Source organism: Parasteatoda tepidariorum, chromosome 2 (genome assembly GCF_043381705.1).
Source record: "Parasteatoda tepidariorum isolate YZ-2023 chromosome 2, CAS_Ptep_4.0, whole genome shotgun sequence".
NCBI lineage: Eukaryota > Metazoa > Arthropoda > Arachnida > Araneae > Theridiidae > Parasteatoda > Parasteatoda tepidariorum.
This window is the reverse complement of record NC_092205.1, coordinates 58,180,212-58,200,297: the sequence shown is the minus strand read 5'-3', so window position 1 is coordinate 58,200,297 and position 20,086 is coordinate 58,180,212. Positions and strand designations below refer to the sequence as shown.

Here is a 20,086-nt window from a genome sequence, read left to right as displayed (position 1 = left end):
CTGAAAGAACTTTTTTTAAAGAGTTTAATAAATAGCGTTGCTGTTAACATCTTAAAATTACTTTACTTTGCACTAGCATTCACTGTTTTGTATAGTTAAAAAATTTAATTGAACTTCAAGATTTCATGTTTCTGGTATGTCACAAACAATGTTTCCAATAATAACTAGCTTCAAAACCTCCCATAAATTTTTCAATATCTAATTTTTTTTAATCTCAACCGGTGTAAGCATTTCTATAATGCACGCAAAGGTAAAATTTTGTAAAATATACAAAAACTTCATTTAAAACGAAATTTTCTGTCAATAATTTGTTTGTCCCAAGAAAATCTGTCATTTTCCTGGCTACTTTTACTTAGTGGTTTATAACCAAAATAGATAGAGCCAGCAATCAATATCTTATGTTAATAGATTGATAAGATACCCTCCTATATGAACACGTCTTGTTGCATGAATAAATAATCAATTTTCTGGTTCAAAATCTACTTAAAATTTTTTTTCAATGTAAATAGGTTTTTGCGTTGTCATTTTCCTGGATTCTTGAAATCAATTATAACATTGACTACATACATTTATCTGATTTATTTTAAGAAATTCTGTTGTTTTCCGCAGAATATAAACGTCTTAGGGCAAAATATTAATTTAAAGTAAAGTTATATGCCATAAAAAGGCGAATTTGTCATTATCCTGGCTTATGAATGCCAGGACATTGAAGTGTTACCAGAAATTGTTTTTAACTGCTAATACTGTAAGGAGGGAAAGCAAATATTAACCTAATACCAAGTTTATGTATGATTGTAATATGCTTGGATGTAATCAAAGTTATTTCTTTATTTAATGATTGATTATTATGCACAATTTTATTCTGTACATATCTGCAACAAAAAATTTTTTTATTCTTTCTACAGTGGATAAAAAGAATTAATTTAAGCAATTTATGGTCCATCTAACATGAAGGCTTAAGTTGAGTTACTTACTATTAACTTAAAATGTCTGCTTTTTAAACTTATAATATGTCATTTTCCTGGCATTCAAGATTTGGTGAATTTCTATTTTATTTTTTTCTCGAGCAAATGTCAATAAACTACACTACTGTCATTATGATATTAATAAGTGTAACTAAAAAAGCATAAAAAATTTTTTTTAGATTATTTTGAAGATTTTAATTTGTTGTTTTAATTTTTATTTGAAGAAATTATTTGATCCGAATTGTCATGTTTGAAAAGAATCCCCCTTATATATTAGAAGGAGGTAACCGATTACCCCCCCCCTCCCGAACATGCATTAAAACTACGCGACTGGTTGCAGGAAAACGGATACAGCGTTTAGTAGATCCCCAGTACTAGATAAAAATACATAAACATTTATCAGAGAGTTTTTCAGAATTTATTACAATAAACGTCTTTTTATTTACAGATGATCTGAGGAAGAAAGGCTTGGAAGAATCTTCAAAAATGATCTGGTGGAACAGTAAATCCTTTGCTCTACCAAGTTTAGAACAAAAAATCAGAGCCTTAGTAACGACTGAAAAAAACAACTCCGAGGTTTTCAAAGGATTACTGCTAGCAACGATTTCGGGATTATTGTACTCCTGTACAACTGTAGTAGTCAAATACGTCGATAATTTAGATCCTGGACAACTGTGCCTTTATCGCCATATCGCAATTTTCACTTTAAATATTCCAGAAGTTATCAAATGTCGCCAAGGAATCTTTTTGCCAAACAATTTCCGTGTGCTACTAATAATCAGAAGCATATGCTCGGCAACACATATATTGGTCAGTTATTATGCTTTTCGCCTCTTACCACTTGCAGAAGCGAATGTGATTTTATTCAGCATCCCAGCCTTTGTAACCGTGGCCGCGAGGATTTTCCTAAAAGAACCATGTGGAATATTCCAATCGATATCTCTGGTCTTCACTGTAATTGGCTTAATTTTTACTGCCAAAATACCTAGTTACTTTTCTGGCTCACCTATTGTTCATTCAAAGGAATACATACAGGGTCTTATATTTGCTTTCTCGGGAATCCTCCTTAATACCGCTCAAATAATACTCTTAAGAAAAACGAAAGAAGTCCACCGTGCAACTGTTGTATCCAATTTAGGTATCATAGCTATCATTGAACTAGCTTCTGTTACTGCCATCTTTGGTGATTTCAAGTGGAATATGTGTGGATGGCAGAATCTGTACATAATTATCCTCGGAATATTTAGTTACTTATCTCAAGCATTGATGACCAGAGCTTTCCAGTGCGAATTTGCTGGCCCAGTCTCCACTGTCAGGGCTGGGGCAGATATAGGATTGTCCTTTATATGGCAGACAGCTGTGTTTAAAATGATTCCAGACACTTTCAGCATCATAGGAGCTTTGTTAGTTATGGTATCCATAATTTTGGTTGGAATTAGGAACTGGGTGTCCAGCCTACCGAATGATTCCCCAAAATTGAAGCACTTAAAATGGATATTGAAGTAAATTTCGAGAAACTTGGTGTTGGAATTAATTTTAATTGAATTAGAGATAGCGCGCGCAGTAGAAAAAAATGTAGGTGTAGTGTTGAATGCAGAAAAACAGCGGCAGATGTGTAATAGTAATCAAGTAATTAAGTAGTAGTTTATATAGTGTGTGTTGTGTATTTGTTTTTAAGTTATATTAGTTGTTTTTTGTTATTGTTGTAACTGGTTAATAAATAAAAATTAAAAATAGAGATATTGAATATTATTAAATTGAAATATTAGAGACAATGATAGCAATATCAAAACAGACATACAATCGTCAGACTCTACCTTTGAAAAAAGCTAAGAAGATCATTTTATTTCTTGTTTATGATTACGAACATAGTTTTTTTTGAATTTTGAGCTATACTAGTTTTATCTGGAGCCCAACGCGGGGCGATTGTGTGATTTCAATGCTATTGTTGTATTTAAGCTGAGAAAATATTCAATATGACTGAACCAATTGAAAATAAGGAATCAGATAAATTAAAATTGAAAAGAAAAGCATTAAAATCTAGTACAACTAAAGTAGTTAATGCTATTAATGAGAATTTAGATTAAAAAAATGAGAAGAAATAGATCTGTTCTATTTGGAAGAAGCACAAGCACAATTAAGTGATAAAGAAACACACATAAACTCTCTTAATGATAAAATTGAGGTAGAAATTGATGACCTAACAATTTTAGAAAAGGAAGTTTAGTCAAATCAAGAGTACAGAGAAAAAACAATTTCTGTTAAATCCAAAATTAAATACAAAATTAAAGAGTTGCAAAAAAAAAAAAACACACCCCAATTCCGATTTTACTGGAGCTATTAATAGTTCTGTTGTATCACATACTAATCCATTAGTAGCAGAGAATAAAATAAAGTTTGAGCTACCTAAGGTTCACATCGAAAAATTTGATGGTAATACTGAGAATTTTCAAGAATTTTGATCTCAGTTTAAAAACGCGATACACGGTTATCAAAATCTAAATAAAATAGATAAATTTATTCATTTAAAAAGTTTGTTAAAATCAAAAGCTCAAACCGCAATCATTGTCAGATAAAAATTGCGATATTGCCGATACAATTTTTGATGAGCGATACGGCAAAAAAGAAATTTTGATCAGAGCTCACATTAATAAGTTATTAAATTTGTCTCCTGTTCGCAATACCTCAAATTTAACAGACCTTCGTGAATTGTATGATACATGCGAAACTCAAATACGTTGTTTAGAATGACTTGGTACGCAACTTGAAAGTTATGGTAATTTACTTTTTCCTGTTATAACGAAACTAATGCCTGACAGCTTAATTTTAAATTATAATCTTGAATATAAAAACGAAACAGAATCATGGAATGTGACACAAAATTGATAGAGTATTAAAAAAACCGAAATCGAAATTAGGGAAAGAAAATTTTCGCTTCAGAAAAAAGAAAACGATTGTTTTCGGGGTTATTCTTAAAAATAAAAACAATGAAAGAGAATCTAGTTTTGAAAGGAATAAATTCTCAAAAATTAAATACGATAGGAATCCGAGCTCAGCAGCATTAAATGTTGTTAGTAATGAAAATAAATTTATATTTTGTTCTGAAAATCTTGAATTAGATATTTGTACTAAAAGTATAGATGAGAAAAAGGAAATTTTGAAACGCGAAGGGCGATGTTTTCTTTGTTTAAAAAGAAATCACTTCGTTAAGGACTGTAAGTCTAAAACGAGATGTAAAATTTGTAATCGAAAACATAATCATCTTATCTGTGAAGGGGGGGAAAACAGATGCTTTAGTTTCTTCCATGCAAAACGAAAGCACAAAAAGCAGCATATACACCGAAGAGTCATTACATTATGACCACCCTGCTAATAACATGTAGGACCACCTTTAGCCCTCAAAACTGCTAGCACCCGCCGTGGCATTGATTCCACAAGGTGCTGATAGGTAGTCTGAGGTATCTGGTACCAAGCGCTCACCAACTGGTCCTGCAATTCCCTCACATTGCGAGGGGGTAGCGTGGCAGCACGAATTTGGTTTTCCAAGTAGGACCACAAATGCTCTATTGGATTAAGGTCAGGTGAACTTGGGGGCCAAGACATGACTCGAAAGTCACTGGAATGTTCCTCGAACCAATTCATGACGATTCGGTTAAACATGTTGGTAAACACCATCCCCCGCAGGAAAAACTGTTGCCATGAATGGGTGAACCTGGTCTGCAACTATGTGCAAGTAGCTTGCAGACGTCAGAGATTGTTCTATGAGGATACGGGTCCCAATGTGCCCCATGAAAGCATTGCTCCTGGGCTAGAAACCATGAAAACCTGGGCGAGCTCATTGTTATAGATGGAGGGTGGTCATAATGTAATGGTTCTTCGGTGTATTTGCAAACCGCGACTGCTTTGGCAATTGGGGAGAGTCTTAAATCGCAGCTACTAGTGTTATTTGACCTCGGGTCTCATCGCTCCTTCATATTGAGTTGTGTTGCAAAGAAATTCAACTTAGAGGCTGTGGGGGAGGAAATAGTTTCAATTTATTCATTCGGTTCAAAAGCGGCCATAAATCAGAAAAGAAAGAGATACAAGATCCAATTAAAGAATCCCTTTATAAATAATAAGAGCATATTTATTGAAGTATTAGAGACACAAAATATAAGTGAAGTCTGAATTGCAGTTCCCGGGAAAGAGATCCAAGACATTTTAAAGAAAAATAATCTCCAATTAGCAGATAGAACGTATGGCGATTCTAAATATTTTCGATTGTCAATTTTGATCGGTAGTGATTATTACTGGGAAATGGTGAGTGGGAAAATATGTAGACTTTCAATTGCTCTTGTTGCGTCAGATATACATTGTTCGGATGGGTAATTTGTGGTTCAAGTGCGTTGTCAGAAACGTAAGCACAACAAACATCAATCAATGTGATGAAAGTTATGACAAAACAATTAAATGAGGAAATGAGGATAATACCGTATTGAAGAATTTTTGGGAATTAGAATCTATGGGTATTTTACTAGAAAAAGAACAAAACGAGTTGGAAAAAGAAGTTTTAGAGAATTTTAATAATTCTATAAAATATGTTGACAATCGATATCGAGTTTGTTTACCATGGAATAATAGAACTAGAGGATAATTATTATATCGCTAATAAGAGGCTTGTTAGTTTAATAAGTACCTAAGGTTTAAGAAAAATATAAACAAGTAATTGATAACTATCAGGATTTGGGAATTGCAGAAACTGTTAATGGCCAAATACTGCATTTTCTTCCACACCAGGCGGTGATTCGGGATGACAAGGTAACTACTAAATTAAGGGTGATGTTTGATGGATCAGCTTATAGTAGTAGCACCATTTCTTTAAATGATTGTTTACACGCGGGCCCAAATTTGAATCCAGATATTTTAAGTGCTCTAGTTCGTTTTCGATTGCATAGAATAGCCATAATTTCGGACATAGAGCACGCTTTTCTGCAATTTTTGTTAAGCCTTGAAGATGGAAATTTTGTGGGATTCTTATGGATTAATGATATACCGAAATTGAACAGTACTTACTTTAAATCCTATAATACTGAGAATGACTAGAGCAGAGGTCGCCAAAGTGGTCTATATAGACCCCCAGGGGTCTACTTAACAAAAGCGGGGGTCGATCTGTGACAGGGGGGCGAATGGGGGTCGATCCAAATCGGAAGGGTCGATTGTGGGTCGAAAAAAAAGCAGTTCTCAATACGCAAATCACACATACCTAATTAAGTATGCAAAATTTGAGATTTTTTTTTATAATTGACTCAATATCAGTTTCTATATAAAACATAAATTAATAAACGTATATTTATTGGGGTGAAACAAGTATTTACGTACCACCGCGCAGTGGCACGAACTCAGCGCAGTTTATAAGTCATATGCATATGTGCGCTTGTCCAAATGTCACGTGTGACGAGCATTGACGTTACAAATGCAAATATCATACGCAGTTTCAGCTATCTTTGCAAACTGTGTTGAATATTTGCAGTGTCATTATTAAAACTTTTATAGTTTTGGATAATTAGTTATTGTTTCGATAAAACCATTCGTTTGGTTTAGATATCAATTTTAATTATCAATGCACAAAAAAGAAGGTAAGCATTAATAATATGGATTAGTACAGCCCGCGACAAAACTATAGCACACTTTGTATTTTTTTACGAAAATTACAAAATTGACCAATTTTGACGAAAATTAAAATTGACCAATTTTGAACCCAATATAGCGAACCTTGCAAAAAAACACCAGGCACACCCATCTCATTGATCAAGAAGCAGTAAATCTTTAGTTACTTTACTTATTATATCTACTTATGCATAATTACTTATTATTTAATAATAAGGTATTTAAATTTCAATATTAATATATTTTTCATAAAACTATTGCTACACAATGTACTATTACTTTAATAAATGTTTAAAATCATAAAATAAATGTACAAACACAGTGTCTAATAGAGTTTTATTTTAATTAACAGAAAATAGCTTTTGTGGGGGTCGATGGAGATTTCGAAAAATTATATAGGGGTCGATGATCAAAAAAGTTTGGCGACCCCTGGACTAGAGTGCTCTTCGGAGCAAAACCGAGCCCTTTTTTATTACCTGCTACTATTAAGTATCACATCAATAAATATAAACAAGATTTTCTAGAAATATTTGATCTACTTAATGAGCGTTTAAATGTTGATGATTTTGTAGAAGAGGCGGATAATGATGCTGAGGGTTTAAATATTTATGATGGTATTAAGGATAGTTTAAAGGATGCCAACTTCAATATGCGTAAATGGCAAACGAATTCTTTTGCTTTGCAAAAACAATTTAATGAAAGAGAGAATGAGACATTTAACATGGATGCAAATTGTAAGGTCTTACGATATAAGTGGAACACAGATGAGGATAATCTCAGAATTGAATTTCAGGGAATACTAAAAGCATTGGGAGGGGGGGAGAAAGTAAAAACGTTACAAAATGAAATGTTTTAAAATTGATAGGTAAAATTTATGACCAAATTGGATTTCTAAATCCCTTAACGATAACTGCTAGAATAATTATGCAAGATATATGGAAAACAGGTATTGATTGGGATGATAGTTTAAACAAGCTGTTAATTAAAATATGGGAAATTTGGTGTCAACAACTGAACAAAATCGAAAATTTTATAGTCCCCAGACATTGTTTCGATACTTTAAAAAAAAAACAAGATTGGGGAGATACAATTTCATTGCTTTGTTGACGCTAGAGCAAAAGCTTATGAGCTGTAATATATATTAGATTTCGTTTTAAAAATAAGATAGTGACCAATTTTATAGTAGCTAACGGTTAGTTCCATTAAAAAAGTTATCCTTGGCACGTTACGAGTTAATGGCTGCAGTAGTCGGTGCTAGGCTTGCGAACTATGTCAAAGAGCATTTCAGTCAAGTCATGAAGTTTAGTACATACTACTGGACCGACTCCAGTGTAATATTACATTGGATTAGAGGAGATACGCTAACATGGAAGCAATTTGTATAGAATCGAGTGCGAGAATTTCAGTCAAAAACGAACATTAGTGAATGGTCACATTGCCCCCGCGAAGAAAATCCGGCTGATCTTCAAACGAGAGGAATAAAGGCAGACGCTTTACTAGGAAATGAACTTTGGCTGACTGGTCCAAGCTGGTTAGGGAAAGAAGATAAATTTTGGCAAAAAGGAATTAGTTGTCGAATTGATGATGAAGCTTTGCTTCAGGTAAAGAAAAGTTCTAAGATTTTGCAAATCTGCTGCATTAATTCGAAAAATGAAGATTTGTTAGAAATACCGAGAATCAATGCCGACCGGTCTGTGTAGGGGGCAGGGAAATGTCCTTGTATCAGAAAGGTCCTGGGTTCGAATCCCGGGCAAGGCATGGATGTCTCTTTCTCTCAGTGTGTTCCATGTCCTTTCTCCCTTGTGTGTGAATGTGTGTGAATGTGACCCGCCCTATAAACGGGTTGTGGTTGTGTGAATGACGTGGCAGAAGTCGAACTCCTAGCCATAGATGGCGCCACTGAAAAACTGGAACAATCGTACCCCCACTGCCTAAACAAGCATACGACGAAAAAAACATCCGAGAATCAATAATTTCTTAAAATTAATTCGAATAACTGCATGGGTTAAGAGATTTGTGTTGAACTTAAAGGAGAAAAATGATCGGAAGGATGGATCGTTATCTGAAGATAAATTATTGGATTCGGAACTATATTGGATTAAAAGATCTCAACAAAAGATTTCTGGTGAGGAAATTAGTGATCTGAATTCATGAAAAGGTCTATCTCATCAAAAATTTGTCAATTTAAGCCATTTCTAGACGAGAGGGGATTGATTAGAATTGGTGGATGGTTGCAACATTCAAACTTGAGCTACGAACAAAAACATCCAATATTGTTAGCTGGACACGACAATTGCAGAACTAATTATTCGTAAATGCCATGAAAGAACAGGACACGCTGGACTATCATTGACTGATTTAAGAGAAAGATTTTTTGTGCTTAAGGGTAGACAGAGAGTGAAGATCTCGATCGGAAAGTGTAACTTATGCAAAATTTTCCGAACAAAGCCAGCAACACATGATATGGCAAGTTTCCCCCCTGATAGAGTAAAAGAGGCATTTCCATTTGAAGTGACTGGCATCGATTATTTAGGTCCTCTGTACGCCAAAGAAAAGGAAGGTTCAGAATCTAAGAAGTGTTATATTTTATTGTTTACATGCGCAGTCACTTGAGCTGTCCATTTGGAAATGTCACCTGATATGTCTGCAGCAACATTCCTGAAAGCTTTTAAAAAATTTATTAGTCGACGTGGACTATGTAAGATAGTATATTCCGATAATGCTAAAACATTTCTTAAAATTAAAAGAGAACTTAATCTATTAAGTGAAACTTTGAACGAATCAAAATGCCAGGACTATGTTAGTGAGAAAATGGAAAAACATAATTGAGAAAGCTGCATGGTGGGGAGTGGGATTTTGGGAGCGACTTGTACTCTCTGTAAAGTCCTCACTCAAGAAAATTCTATTTAGATCATGCTTGAATTATTTAGATCTTGAAACAATAGTGATTCAAGTTGAAGCTCTCCTAAATTCTCGCCAATTAACCTACGTTGAGGAGCAAACCGATTCTTTTCCCTTAACTCCAGCCCACTTCCTTACAGGAAGAAGAGTCCTATCGACTCCAAGTCAATTCGTTTTACGTTCTTCAACCAAAGATGTCTTGACTAGGCGTTTCAGATATTAACAAAAACTCGTTGACTCATTTTGGACAAAATGGAGAGATACCTACCTATGTGAACTGAGATCCCCTCATCAATCTATCTTAAGCAAGAACAATCCGGGAATAAAAAGAAACTCGATTGTCCAAATTCAAAATCCAAAATTGATGCGGAAATGTGGTAAAGTAAGTGAAGTTCAAGTTGGAAGAGACAACAAAATTCGATCTGGCACTGTGAGACTATCCAATGGAGTACTTTTAAAGCGCCCTGTGCAGTTGCTTTATCCTCTTGAACTTGGTAACTGAACTTTAGTATTGACTTTTAATTAATTGAACTTTCTCTTTTTTTTTTTTGCAGATTTCTTGAACCGTTAAGGAAATCCTGATGTTAATAGTCTGAGTGCTTAATAACTTCAATGTCTTAAACAGTAATTCGTTATTTTGATTAGATGTTATTGATAATTTGAAGCATTAGTGTTTAATTTTCTGAAATTTGAATTTACATTTTATTGAATATAGAGCTTTAAACTTTGAGAGAACTTTAGAATGTTGTTGTACTTGTTACAATATGATTATTTGAGTACAGATAAATTCTGAAAAAAAAAATTAAGAGTAATTTGAAATTTCGAATTCAGACTCAACCTTAGATGAATTCTTGGGAGTTCATCGGAGGTAGGGTTGTTGGAATTAATTTTAATTTAATAAATAATTAAAATAGAGATAAAAATAGAGATATTTAATGTTATTAAATTGAGATATCAGAGACAATGATAGCAATATCAGAACAGACATACACTCGCCAGATCCCCACCTTTGAGAAAAAGTAAGAAGATCATTTTATTTCATGCTCATGATTACGAACATTTTTTTTTTGGAATTTTGAGCTAGACTTGTCTTATCTGGCGCCCAACCCGGGGCGATTGAGTGATTTTATTGCTATTGTTGTATTTGAACTGAGAAATTATTCAATATGACTGAACAAATTGAAAGTAAGGAATTCGATAAATCAAAATTGAAAAGAAAAACATTAAACGCTAGTACAACTAAAGTAACGTAAAGTAATGCACCATATAATTGCAATTCTTAATGATTTCCCAATGATAAATTGCTTAGGGCCACGATACAGTGCAAGTTAACTGCAACCTCAATAATGCATTAGGTTGACCAGTAGTTTCGTTTAAGTTACATTAATGTATCACGTGATCAAGCCTAGGAATGATTAAAATGTTTATAGTATAACTCAGATACCGGTTTAAGCGAATTTGCAACATATTGTGGTTCAAATTACTAATGGTCCAACTTTGAATCAATTTTTCTAACTGTGTAATGTAGTTACGTTAAACATATTCCTAATAAAATCAGCAAGCATCTGCGAATGTTACGAAATATGTAAAATAAATTAAAATTCTCTTTTTGGAAATTCTAAGATTAATGTAGGATGGAAATTGTAATAATATTAGATAAAAATTCAAGTTGTAACAATATTATATCAAGTATATTTTTATTTCTATTTCCAAAATATAATAGTTGCATTAATCATATACCTAATCGAATTAACACATACCTATAAAATACTATGAAACATGTATGGTTTTCCTTGGCAACTTTAAAATTAATATAAAAAGTTAAACTCTGATATGAAAATTTAAGCTCGATTAATATTATATCTGGTCTATTATTATTTTCATTTTTAAAAATATAAGCAACAAACTAGTTCCTTGGCAATTTTTAGATTGATATTAAACGTTAAGCCATAGTAATATTATTTATAAAAGTTATTGCTCTTATAATATTATATCGAGTAATTTATTATTTCTATTTTCAAAAATTAATACGATAAAATGAAGTATTTATTGTTTTGCAAATTCATTTTAGTTAAAAGAATTCTGTAAATGTCAGCAGTTATTTCCTTCAACAAGCTCTAATAATGACAATGACAGAAAAAATTTTGAAAAAATATATATTTCCCATTAATTAAAAAGTTAATGATATCAATCATTTTCCAAACGGGTAATTTTAATAATGATAAGTAAAACCTTCAAAACATAAAAATGCAAGTCATATTTTTCAACTATCTTAATTACTAATAAATATGACTTAGTAATTAAGTAATTATCTGAATAGTGTTTATCTTAAGAAATTTTATTAGTGAATTTGAATATTCCAACGTTGTAGGTGTTATTAAATTATGACGTAGCTATGATGTAATTTGCTTTTCTTGCATTTTAAAGTGTATTGATGTTATATTTTGCTTCATTTCATTTTAAAATGAATGTTCATTTTTTCAAGTTTTAAACGCGAAATAAGAAGATACTTTAAGACTGTAATGTTTTAGGAGTTTTGAATCATATTTAAGTTGAAAACGTTTAAAGGTGAGTCAAATTTTTATTATAGTTCTGTATGAATATAATTTATAATTTTATTCAACGAAAAAGGTTGAGCAAAGTTTCAATTTCTTAGAACAATTTTTCTAAGAAACTTCTTACCCAGATGGTAATTTATAATTTATTTCTTAAACGCTTTGGTGTCTAAATGATAATTTTGTTTATTTGAATCAACTTAGCAAAAAGTAAAAAATAAATAAAATTTATGAAAAGTAAAAAAAAAAAACGCAACAGCTTGTTAGGAGACGGGATAAGGCTCCAAAAATGTTGTGACCATCGGCGTGATGGTAGCAGTGTGGTTAGCAATATCTATCGATTGCATGGATTTCAAACTGTGACCTGGGGCCCTATTACCAACTCATCGAAATTTATTCCGCTCGGAAACGATTCCGATCGGAAACTAGCTTTCATCGGATTGCCAATTTCGTAAAACCCACTTTGCCGCAACATGAGCATATCGGAATCCGGAATCGAAATCGCCATTCCGCACGATTCCGGTGAAATTGGAGTTTGTAGGCGGGACTAACTTTGACCAATTAGAAAATTAGTATAATTCTAATTTATTAAACTAGCAACGATATGTTTGCTTTGTTGAAGTTAAAAATAAGCCACAATTTAAGTATCAAAATACAATTATATTTATGAAAACTATAAAAATATCTCATTTTAAGTAAAATAAAATTAAAATGATCAAATTTGGTGTTACACGCTAAGAAAAAATACAAAAATGTTTTTCAGATTGGCTTTAATCGGTAGTAATGACAGAAAACAGCGCCATTTTGATCACTAAAATAAACAAACTCTTGTCGGAATTTAGATTTCGCTTGCTCTAAACCTGCCGGAATCGGATTCGTGATTATTTCGCATCGGAATTTAGTTCCGAGCGGAATCAAGATCTCGTAATACGGCCTAACTGACTTTCACGGATTTATGACGTCTCGAGAGCTTCATTTCGATCGGAATCAGATTCCGTTAAGCTGGTAATAGGGCCCCAGGGATAGAACGCGGTGTCGTAACCTATGAGTCATGATGATTAAAAAGTTTAATTTAGAATAACAATAAAATAAAATTCTAAAATTATTTTGGTGCACATTATTTCTCAAAGCAATTCCATTTTGAGAACGCTCTACGCGCTTAATTATTTTTTCAAATTCAAAAAATATTTTTCTTAAAATATGCATTAGGTAACACACACACGCAATTTTTAAGAAAGAAAGGTCATTTTTTAATAATTAAATAATTTAAAAAAAATAGTGAAAAATAAAGGGGAATAATTAAAAAAAGGTGTTAATATTAGTAAATGGTGTTAATATTAGTAAAAAGTATTAATATCAATAAATTAAATAACTAAAAAGGTGTTTTTTTTAAAAAATTATTGAGAAATGTTTTGTAGCTAATTTAAAAAAAGTAAGCAAACTCGATATGTTTTTGAAAATAGAGGCATAGCTAAAAATTTATTTAAGACAGTTTTTAATAATTAAATAATTTAAAAAAATTAATTAAAAATAAAGGGGAATAATTAAAAGAGGTGTTAGTATAAATATAGGTGTTAATGTTAGTAACAGGTGTTAATATTAATAAATTGAATAATTATGAAGAAGTGTTATTTTATTTATTTATTTATTTTTTTTAAAAAAAATCATTGAGAATCTTTTTGTTGCGCGTTTAAAAAAAGTGAGCAAAACTTGATATGCGTTTGAAAATACAGACATAGCTAAAAATTTGTACTGAATTAAATAGACATAGCTTAAATTGCTTATTTCTATGGTGACTAGCTACTTCAAAAAGCTGAAAAACTAAAGGCAAAATACCTATAAAAACATGAGAAAACTGACTTTTTTACTCTTTTTTAAAAAAAAAAATATATCGCTGTAATAGAATCCCTGGGAAGGATCTCTCTTCTAAGAATATTAATTAAGGTAAAACAATTTTCAATATTCGTACAGAAGTTTTACTACCAATTTTTTAGTTTCTTGAGGATGTCAGCTTAATATTCCGAAATGGGCCTTGAATTTGATATTCATTTTTTTGAGCTTACGCTTACGTAATTTATTAAAGTTGGTCATAACAATAATACCCATTTACCATTTTAAGTGACCAATTAAAGCAGAATTAAAGTTGTCCTTTAAATTTTTTTGATAAAACAAAAAAAAAATTATTTATTGAATAAACAAAAAATGGTTATCAAATGCATTGATTTGTTATCAAAATATATTTCTTAGTATAATGAAATTCTTATTTTAATTAATATATGCCAATATTTATTCTCCGTAAGCCCATCAAGATTCCCGCAAAAAATATCATATGCATAAACTTATTCAAATATTATATACCAATACATATTTATATCATTACCAATGCATAGTTATATAAGATCTGTAATAAAGTTCGTATGCAAGATGCTCAATAAAGACCGTATCTGCTTTCTTAATTTTTTGAACGGCTTCAACTAGGATTTTAAAAATAGCGTCAGGATATAGTAAAGTGGTTATGCTCTACAAGATCAGTTTACGTAAAACTGTTATCTGGTCGTAATCGTACAAATGGCGTACCTATCTTCTTAACGCATCGGCAGCGGGAAATAGGACGAAGTGAATTATTAAGTTATAGTCCATAACTGATTCATTATCAATAAACGGTATAGTAGACCTTAACTATAGAGACACGGCTGGAAAGATGGAAAAATGAGAGAACCAAAATAGCACCTTTAAAGTTTTGTTCAGTAATTGAAAAATTAACTAACTGAAAGTATCGAGTATATCAGACTTTTCATTATTTGATCCAATTTAAGTCCAAGTTAAGTAATCATTTGTGTGTCAGTCTTATAGGAACGCATACATAAAGCTTAATACATATAATGATGGGAAGGTCCACTGTTCTCCCTAAGTTATTTTGATTGTTCCCTCTGTCCGGTTTACACTGTCGTAAGCAGTTTTGAAATCCACAAATAGGTGGTGGGTACCAATTCCAAATTCCCTGGTTTTTTCCAGAATCTGTCTTATGCAAAATATTTGGTCAGTTGTAGACCTGCCCTTCCTAAAACCGCATTGGTATTCACCAATGATGTTTTCTACATAGGGGCTAAGTCTGTTAAATAGAATTTTTGAAAAGACTTTATATGCAGTGCAGAGCAGGCTGATACCCCGGTAGTTAGAACATTCAAGAATGTCTCCTTTTTGTGTATAAGACAAACAGTGCTGTGTTTCTATTCTTCAGGGAGTATTTCTTTTTCCCATACTGATGTTAGAATATTATGTATGGCCTTTAACCCATCTGGTCCTGAGTTTTTGATGAATACTGGTGATATCAAATCTGGGCCAGGAGCCTTGTTTGAACTGCTTCTTCAACCTCAATCATTGAAAGAGGTGCAATACACTCTTGGTTAACGTTTGGTGAGCAGGACTCTGTCTGAACGCACTCTACATTAAGTAGGTTGTCGAAGTGTTCATTCCACCTATTAAGAATGTCAGTTTTATCGCTTAAAATATCTCCATCTTTATTTCAGCAAAGGTTAGTTCTAGGTTTGAACTCCTGGCGATCAAAGTTAATGCCACGAAAGAAAGCTCTTCTCTCATTAGACCCTCGGAGATGTTTGACATCCTTAAAGAAGTCTTCGTGAAAAACCTTTTTCTTCAACCTATGAACTTTCTTTTCTTCTCTTCTTGCAATTTTGTATTTCTCTACTGATGTTCTCGAGTGTTTTTTACTGAGCATCATATTATATGCATCGTTTTTTCTTTGGGTCGCGTTGCGACATTCTGTATCAAACCAATCCTTTTTCTCAGCTCTTCTTATTTTGCTTATTACATTATCACATGTGTCCAATAGGGCTTCTTTGAAAGAAGTCCACTTTCCATCTATGCAATCAATATTTTTGATTGCTTTTTCATCAAGCTTCATAGTTAGTTGTGACTGAAAGTCATCCCTGACTCTAGGGGTCTTTAATTGTTCGCAGTCAAATTTCTCAAGACGTTTCCCATGACATTTACGTGCATTGGATAGTTTGGCCTTGATCCTATTCATTACCATGTAATGGTCTGAGTCAAAGTTTGCCCCACGATAGGTTCTAATGTCTTGTATGTCCGTCACATGTCTCGAGTCCATCAATATATGGTCAATCTGGTTGGAGGTATCTCCATCTGGTGATCTCCAGGTCATTAGGTGAATTCTCTTGTGTTGGAAAAAGGTGCTGGCTATGACCATGCTATGCTCTGCAGCGAAGTGAATGATCCTCTGTCCATTGTCATTTGTTGTTTCGTGCAGGCTGTATTTTCCAATAGTGGGTCTGTGCTCAGCTTCCTTTCCAATTTTAGCATTTAAGTCACCCAGAATAATTTTGATGTCGTTTTGTGGACAGGAGTTATATAAAGAATGCAGGTTCTCATAGAAAAGTTCTTTCTCGTCTTCATCCTTGTCTTCAGTAGGTGCGTGGGCATTTATAAGACTGTAATTAACGAATTTTCCTCTTAGCCTAATTTTACATAACCTTGAAGACTTTGGCACGAAATCCATGACAAGATGCCGAATGTGTTTGCCCACAACAAAACCCGTTTCAAAAATATGCCTTTTCTTATCACAGCTATAGAAGATTGTGTGATTTCACTTCTCGATTATTCCATCGCTAAGCCACCTCATCTCTTGCAGAGCCATTACATCAGCCCTGTAATTATCCAGCTGCTCCGTTAAGAGTTGCAGTCCTTTGCTTTTATACAAAGAGCGAATGTTCCATGTTCCAATTCTCAGTTCCATGTAAGATTTGCCAGGTCGTCTTCTAAATTTCGGTCCGGATTCACTGACTTGAGACTTCGCAACAAGATTTTTTTACAGGGTAGGGTTGTTAGCCCTACGCCCAACCCCCAACCTGGAGGACCAGTCCCCTGATATAATCCCCTGGGGCAGGGTACCCGGCTATACCCCCGGACACTGGATGCCCATTTTAGTCGCCTTCTACGACACGCATGAGCTACGTTGGGACTAGATTCTTACCCCCCCCGGTCACCACACGGGGCGGAATATTTTTTTTGCCGCGTGTAGTTGTGAAAACCCAACAGACGATTTTTCTTTATTTGATTATACTATTGACGGTATTCCCGATTCCCCCGCTAATAAATTCATTTTGTATGGCGCAAAATCTATTCCTGAATTTAAGGATAAATTGCGTATTTGTGAAAAAATAGTTAATGACGGAAGCAAAAAATCTTTTTTTCCGTACAAATCCTCGCTTTCCCCCTGAATTTCCCAAACGTGAGCGTAGTAATTTAGTATGTGACAATGTACGAGGATATGATTTTCAAAATGATATTAAGTTTGATAAACAGAAAACTTATCATAATTGTAATGTGACTGAACATATTTCACGTTTGTGTCTTGATAAAAAACGAGGTTTGAAATGTAATTTATGTAAAAAAATTTGACATATTGCTTCTAAGTGTAATAATAAACATATTAACCAAACTGAGTCATGTTTATGATTCATCTTGTTGGCNTTATCGCCCTCTAGCGGTCTCAGTTTTAATTTTCGGACACAAGTTCCTATGTAAATCTTGTTCATCATGATATGACAGACCAGCATGTTAAGTTTGTAAACGACCTTTTGGGACACCCTGTATATTAGAAGGAGGTAACCGTTAAACCCTTCGAACATGTATTAAAACTACGCCACTGACTGCAGCCATTTGCGAGTTCAAAGAACGGTTACAGAGTTTAGTAGGTCCCCTTTACTTTACTTGATAAAAATAATAAAACATTTCATCAGAGAGCTCTTCAGAATTTATTACAATAAACGTTTTTTATTTACAGATTATCTGAGGGAAAAGGGTTTGGAAGAATCTTTAAAAATGTTCTGGTGGAACAGTAAATCATTTGCTCTACCAAGTTTAGAACAAAAAATCAAAGACTTAGCAACAACTGAAAAAAACAACTTCGAATTTTTCAAAGGATTACTTCTAGCAATGATTTCGGGAGTATTGTACTCCTGTACAACTGTAGTAGTCAAATACGTCGATAATTTAGATCCTGGACAATTGTGCCTTTATCGTCATATTGCAATTTTCACTTTAAATCTTCCAGAAGTTATCAAATGTCGCCAAGGAATCTTTTTGCCAAAAGATTTCCGTGTGCTACTAATAATCAGAAGTATATGTTCGGCAACGAATATATTAGTCAGTTATCATGCATTTCGCAGCTTACCACTTTCAGAAGCGAATGTGATTTTATTCAGCATTCCTGCCTTTGTGACCGTGGCAGCGAGGATTTTCCTAAAGGAACCATGTGGAATATTCCAATCGATACCTGTGCTCTTCACTGTAATTGGCTTAATTTTTACTGCCAAAATACCCAGTTACTTTTCTGGCCCACCTATTGTTCATTCAAAGGAATACATACAGGGTCTTATATTTGCTTTCTCGGGAATCATCTTTAATACAGCTCAAATAATACTCTTAAGAAAAACAAAAGAAGTCCACCATGCAACTGTCGTATCCAATTTAGGTATCATAGCCATCATTGAACTAACTTCTGTTACTGCGATCTTTGGTGATTTCAAGTGGAATGTGTGTGGATGGCAGAATCTGTACATAATTATTCTCGGAATATTTAGTTACTTATCTCAAGCATTGATGATCAGAGCTTTCCAGTGCGAATTTGCTGGCCCAGTCTCCACTGTCAGGGCTGGGTCAGATATAGGATTGTCCTTTATATGGCAGACATTTTTGTTTAAAGTGATTCCAGACGCTTTTAGCATCATAGGAGCTTTGTTAGTTATGGTATCCATATTTTTGGTTGGAATTAGGAACTGGGTGTCCAGCCTACCGAATGATTCTCCAAAATTGAAGCACTTAAAATGGATATTGAAGTAAATTTCGAGAAACTTGGTGCTTAATACTTCTCTGGCTCACCTATTGTTCATTCAAAGGTTTACATAATGTTGCTCAAATTTACTACAACTTTAGTGTGGTGCTACCATGATAGTTTAAGTTAAATGTAACTTTAATAATGTGTTACATTGACCAATGTTTAGGTTCAAGTTATACTGTATCGTGAAATCAAGTTTAAGAAGGATTAAACCATTTAATATTACAATTTACTCGTTAGATAATGTCATACTAAAATTACACTTATCAATACTATTAGAGATTTTGTTGCGTACTGAACCATAATGTTGCTCAAATTTACTACTTCCATAATATGGTGCCGGGTTACACCATATAATTGCAATTCTTAATGATTTCCCAATGATAGAATGCTTAGGGCCATGATACAGTGCAAGTTAACTGCAACTTCAATAATGCATTATTGATTGATTGTTTTCGTTCAAGTTATATTATTGTATCACGTGATCAAGTTTAAGAAAGATTAAACTCTTTATATTATAATTCAGATACGGTCTCAGCAAATTTGCAACATATTGTGGTTCAAATTACTAATGGCTCAACTTTGAATCAATTTTTCTAACTGTGTAATATAGTTACATTAAGCATATTCCTAATAAAATCGGCATGCATCTGTGAATGTTATGAAATATGCAAAATAAATTAAAACTATCTTTTGGTGGAAATTCTATGATTAATGTAGGATGGAAATTGTAATAACATTAGAAAAAAATTCAAGTTCTAACAATATTACATCATGTATATTTTTATTTCTATTTATATGAATAAAATAAATCAACATATACCGTAAACCGGGGCGAGTCTACCCATTTTTTCAGTTTGCCAACTTTCAAGTGGTCAAACTTTTGTAAATATTAAAGAAAAAAGGCTTTTAATAGGTGTTTCGGAATCGCTATTTATCCCTCTTTAAAGCTGTGAAATCGATTTTAGAAAATATTAACAGTTACGCTGTTACTGTATATTTTTATAGAACTGCTGACAAATCTCTCGTATGGGGCGAGTCTACCCATTCTACTAAAATGAATGTTAACATTGTAAATAATCAAATTTTACTATTAAATTGTTATTTTAGTTACTATATAGGATATTTATGAAGTAAAATTC

At 33.0% G+C, this 20,086-nt stretch overlaps 3 protein-coding genes across 3 annotated transcripts in view; 2 read left to right on the top strand and 1 right to left on the bottom strand.

Annotated features, from left to right (window-relative positions):
* Positions 1-2,703, top strand: part of LOC107437277 (solute carrier family 35 member G1-like) — an 11,940-nt gene extending 9,237 nt beyond the window's left edge. Inside the window, exon 2 of the mRNA XM_016049209.3 lies at positions 1,414-2,703. Coding sequence (XP_015904695.1) covers positions 1,452-2,471 — 1,020 coding nt within the window. The 5' untranslated portion in view covers positions 1,414-1,451 and the 3' untranslated portion in view covers positions 2,472-2,703. The remainder of the gene's footprint in view (positions 1-1,413) is intronic.
* A 12,890-nt stretch (positions 2,704-15,593) lies between these two features.
* Positions 15,594-16,604, bottom strand: LOC122272079 (uncharacterized). Its single transcript, XM_043055142.1, has one exon. It carries the CDS (start codon positions 16,602-16,604, stop codon positions 15,594-15,596), a length of 1,011 nt encoding a protein of 336 aa, XP_042911076.1.
* Positions 16,605-17,890: 1,286 nt separating this feature from the next.
* On the top strand, positions 17,891-20,046 carry LOC107437275 (solute carrier family 35 member G1-like). The gene has a single exon (XM_016049207.3). It carries the CDS (start codon positions 17,930-17,932, stop codon positions 18,947-18,949), a length of 1,020 nt encoding a protein of 339 aa, XP_015904693.2. The 5' UTR covers positions 17,891-17,929; the 3' UTR covers positions 18,950-20,046.
* The last annotated feature ends 40 nt before the right edge of the window (positions 20,047-20,086 follow it).